Source organism: Austrofundulus limnaeus, unplaced genomic scaffold (genome assembly GCF_001266775.1).
Source record: "Austrofundulus limnaeus strain Quisiro unplaced genomic scaffold, Austrofundulus_limnaeus-1.0 Scaffold567, whole genome shotgun sequence".
Classification (NCBI taxonomy): domain Eukaryota; kingdom Metazoa; phylum Chordata; class Actinopteri; order Cyprinodontiformes; family Rivulidae; genus Austrofundulus; species Austrofundulus limnaeus.
In genome coordinates this window covers 178,196-182,554 of record NW_013952969.1, presented here as the reverse complement: position 1 = coordinate 182,554, position 4,359 = coordinate 178,196, and the positions used below count along the sequence as shown (strand labels likewise).

Below are 4,359 nucleotides of genomic sequence, written 5' to 3'. Positions count from 1 at the left end.
TTTCTATGGAGGCTGTGAGCTGTTGCCCTGTTTGGTCTGTTTCTGCTCCTCCATGCTGTAACAGTGGACGGTATGGGTGGGGCTCAGTCTAGTGATCTTATTTAAGTCTATGGCTCTGAGTTTAAAGGTTTCTGCAGCGATCAGGTCTGTGTGGATCCTCAGCTCTGTTTGTGTCCCTGACAGAACCAGGCCTCRGAAGCCATGGAAGTCTTTATTGAGCTGATGGAGATCGAAGTGTCCATCATCGCCCCTCACATCAAAGACATCGTTCCGTTCTGCCTGGAGGTAAAAGCTGAATCCTGTCGAGTTTTATTTTATTTTATTTTAGTTGTGARTGTTTGCTCAGAGAGTGTGTCATGTTTCTGTCAGGTGAGCAGGGACACGTCACTGAGCGACTCCCTGCGAGTCAAAGCCCTGTCCTGCATCACCTTCCTCATCAGGCTGAAGAGTAAAGTAGGTAGAGCTCGTAAAAAGCATCTTTTTGAAAATGTGATTCTGGACAGAAAGAAATATCCAAGTGGAAAATGTTATTGTTATAGTATTTATTCATTTCATTTTTCAAAACAAAACAAAACACATTACATACAACAAAATAACACAAATCAAATAAAATGAAAGGCAGCAGAATAACAACTTCATATTTCTTCAACARTTTTCTTTGATTAAAAGGAATAAATTGATCCAATGGTTTTATAATCATTTTCCAGATTATTCCGTAGTCTTTTACCTTTTACTGAAGTGCATCTGTCCTTCAAATTTGTTTGAATTTTCAGTTTAACAAACACTCGTAATCCCTTCAGATTACAGCAGCTTTCCCTCTAAACAACATTTGATTGGATGTTCATGAGTTGCTAATGTTCAGATCATTTCCCATAATGCCTCTGTTCTGCAGGCGGTGCTGAAGCTGAAGCTGTTGAACCCCATCCTGACCGCCATCATCCCCATCCTGACGGCAGCGCCCCCAGCCGGCGAGCAGGACCCCGAGGAYGAGGAGGACAGCGACGGGGACGAGTTGGACAACGACAGTCCCAAACACTGCGCCGCTCAGGTTCAGAGGAGTCCGCCTCCTGACGGGTTCCCTCTGCAGCTCCGAGCTCTAAACTCCTGCTTGTGTTTGTGTGTTCTCAGATGATCGACACGATGGCTCTTCACCTGCCTCCAGAGAAGCTCTTCCATCACCTGGTGAGTTCAAACTGTTGGAACATCCYGTCAGAGCGGTCACTCCTGGTTCTATCAGACGTTTGTTTGGTCTCAGGTCCCCCTGACCAAGACCTGCCTGAGCAGCGAGGACCCGTATCAGAAGAAGGGTGGTCTCCTGTGCCTGGCCGTGCTGGCTGAAGGATGTGCAGACCACATCCGCACAAAGTAAACGAGTTCCTTCGTGTTTTCTGAGCGTGGCAGATGAAAAGGCGCTCACACTTCCTGTCTGTGTCTCTGGCAGCATGCTGTCCTCGGTGCTGCAGACCGTCTGTCAGAGTCTGTCCCACAAAGACCAGGTGGTCCGCAGCGCCGCCCTCTTCGCCCTCGGACAGTTCACCGAACATCTGCAGGTGAGTGGCGTCACCTTTAAACCCTGAGAGGAGCTTTATTTTCAAATGAAAACACCACCTGGATCAAATGTTTTGTTTGTTGATGGCAGCCTGAAATCAATCAGTACTGTGGAGAGCTGATGCCTCTGCTGCTGGGGTACCTGTCCTCTCTGAACGAGGCCAAAGTCGGACACCTGACTAAAGCTTTTTACGCTTTAGAAAACTTCATGGAGAACCTGGGTACGAGACGTTCAYCAGTGATGACTGGAATCCTTTTCTCTGAAGCTTAGAGCTGTTTTTGTTTAAACAGGAGCTGATATCGAGCCTTACCTGCCCACCCTGATGGAGATCATGCTGTCTGCTCTCCACAACGCAGAAAAMCTGAGAGTTAAAGAACTAGCTGTGTCTGCCATCGGAGCCATAGGTGAGGAGTTTTTATTCCCCTCTACTTTAACAGGGGTAGACATAAGGATTTAGACAGCCTGTCAACAAAATGTGTTTATCCAAAATAATCTAAAGAAAAATGTAATTTAATAAGTAAATTGTTCTGTATACAAAGTTTATTATATACAAATGTTCTCAGCAGTTTGACTGTTTCAGGAGCTGCTTCAGTAAAACTTCCTCATTCTCCTCCTCATCCTCTTTGAAATAGAGAGCAAAAATGTTGCTACTAAAACTTTTCTACACCTACAGGTTACCCATATATATATATAAAATACATAATCCTAGGTAGAAAATAGTCCAGGATCGAGAACTTTCAGTCACATCATGACCCGCCTCGCTCTGTTCCAATTGGGTAAAACTTTGTGTTTCTCTCTATTGGGTGAAAGAACCATCAGTTTAAACCCTAGACAGCTTTAATATGTTTTTTCTCCCTTTCTGTTTTTACAGCAGCAGCAGGAATCTTTCATGTCGGTCTTTTTTCTTGGTTGTCCACCGGACAACCGGGAGGCGGGATCTGTTTGTCCGAAACGAAAATCTGTTGTGTCGRACAACCTGAACAATGCTTGTGTGTCAACCTCTGTTTAATATCAGAGTTCTTGCTTTTGTTGATCTAAAACCTGTTTTTAGCCCTGATGTTGAACTGCAGAGTCTTTGTCTCACAGCCAACGCTGCCAAAGAGCTGCTGGTTCCGTACTTCACTCCGATCATTGAGAGCCTGAAAGGTTTCCTGACGGCCACCACGGAGGAGATGAGGCCTCTGCAGACTCAGTCTCTGGGTGGGTGAACCCAGCCTCTCCTCCTGGATTTGTTAGTTTCATTCTGGACTCAGACGTTAACGAACACACGTTGTTTCTGCTGTGACTCTCAGACACTCTGTCAGTTTTGGCTCGTAACGTTGGACAGGACGTCTTCAGTCCTCTGGCTGCAGAATGCATCCGTCTGGGTCTGAACCTCACCGACACCATCGACGACCCGGACCTGCGGCGCTGCACGTGTGTAGCTTGTCTCGTCTGTTTCACACAGAACAAACTGGCTGCAGTTTATTTTTTTAATCCTCGCCTTCTTGTCCCTCCGTCCTCAGATACAGCCTGTATTCAGCCGTGTCCACAGTCGTCCCCGAGTGTCTCACGCCTCACCTCCCCGCCGTAACCACCATCATGCTGCTCGCCCTCAAGTCCAACGAAGGCATCACGGTTAGAAAYGGCCGTCCTGCCAAACGTCCAACGAGTCAGAACTTTACCTGACAGATTCAGGTTTTTTGTTCCAGGCTCACCTGGAAGAGGACAAGACGTTTGTCCTCCTCGACGATGAAGACGAGGAGGAGGAAGATGGAAAAGCTGACGAACATTTCTTGGAAGACGAGCCAGAGGAAGATGTCCAGGATGTTGCAGGGTAGATGATCTMACAGCTGCATGTTTTCCTCAGAACGAGAGCGTTGTCCCTCACACTGGGTCCATGTTTCAGGTTCAGTGTGGAAAACGCCTACATGGACGAGAAGGAGGACGCCTGCGACGCTCTGGGAGAGATCGCCTTCAGCACAGGGTGACGCTTTTAAAACTGACTCTTTTTATTTCTTTCTAGTGAAATGAGAGCAGAGAAGTTCCTGTGATTAATCATTGAGGTCTGAACCTTCATGTTGCTCTGTTCCAACAGCTCTGCCTTCCAGCCCTTCATGGAGTCCAGCTTCCAGCAGGTTTATGAGCTGAGAGACGTAAGTCAGCCCGGTCTGCGGTTCTGGGTCTACTGTCTCAGCAGCTTTGTGTCCGGCTCTAAATGGACCCGTCTGTGTGGGGATTAAAGTCCTCATTGGACCAGAATCTGTTCCATCCTGGCTGACAKCAGGCGAGGGGCCCAGTTCAGGCTGAGCGCTCACACTTTAAAGAGACAGCTCTGTTTTCAACATCTTACCTGCTGTAGATAAAATGTCACATGTTTATGTGTTCATATGTTTATCTGATCATGTGGTCATACGATCATGTGTTCATACGATCATGTGTTCATACGATCATGTGTTCATACGATCACGTGTTCATACGATCACGTGTTCATACGATCATGTGCTCATACGATCATGTGCTCATACGATCATGTGTTCATACGATCATGTGTTCATACGATCATGTGTTCGTATGATCATGTGTTCATATGATCATGTGTTCATACGATCATGTGTTCATACGATCATGTGTTCGTATGATCATGTGTTCATATGATCATGTGCTCGTACGATCATGTGCACATACGATCATGTGCTCATACGATCATGTGCTCATACGATCATGTGCTCATACGATCATGTGTTCATACGATCATGTGTTCATTCGATCATGTGTTCGTATGATCATGTGCTCATACGATCATGTGTTCGTATGATCATGTGCTCATA

General features: G+C 46.3%; 1 protein-coding gene across 1 annotated transcript in view; it reads left to right on the top strand.

The window, feature by feature from the left end:
* ipo4 (importin 4) overlaps window positions 1-4,359 on the top strand; it is a gene marked incomplete in the record, with an annotated part of 13,301 nt that overhangs the window by 3,656 nt on the left and 5,286 nt on the right. The window contains 14 exon segments of the mRNA XM_014026548.1: window positions 184-285; window positions 370-453; window positions 893-1,048; window positions 1,129-1,182; window positions 1,256-1,365; window positions 1,442-1,550; window positions 1,640-1,769; window positions 1,840-1,953; window positions 2,636-2,749; window positions 2,842-2,965; window positions 3,055-3,166; window positions 3,241-3,365; window positions 3,438-3,515; window positions 3,627-3,684. Of these exon segments, the coding sequence (XP_013882002.1) occupies window positions 184-285; window positions 370-453; window positions 893-1,048; window positions 1,129-1,182; window positions 1,256-1,365; window positions 1,442-1,550; window positions 1,640-1,769; window positions 1,840-1,953; window positions 2,636-2,749; window positions 2,842-2,965; window positions 3,055-3,166; window positions 3,241-3,365; window positions 3,438-3,515; window positions 3,627-3,684 (1,470 nt within the window).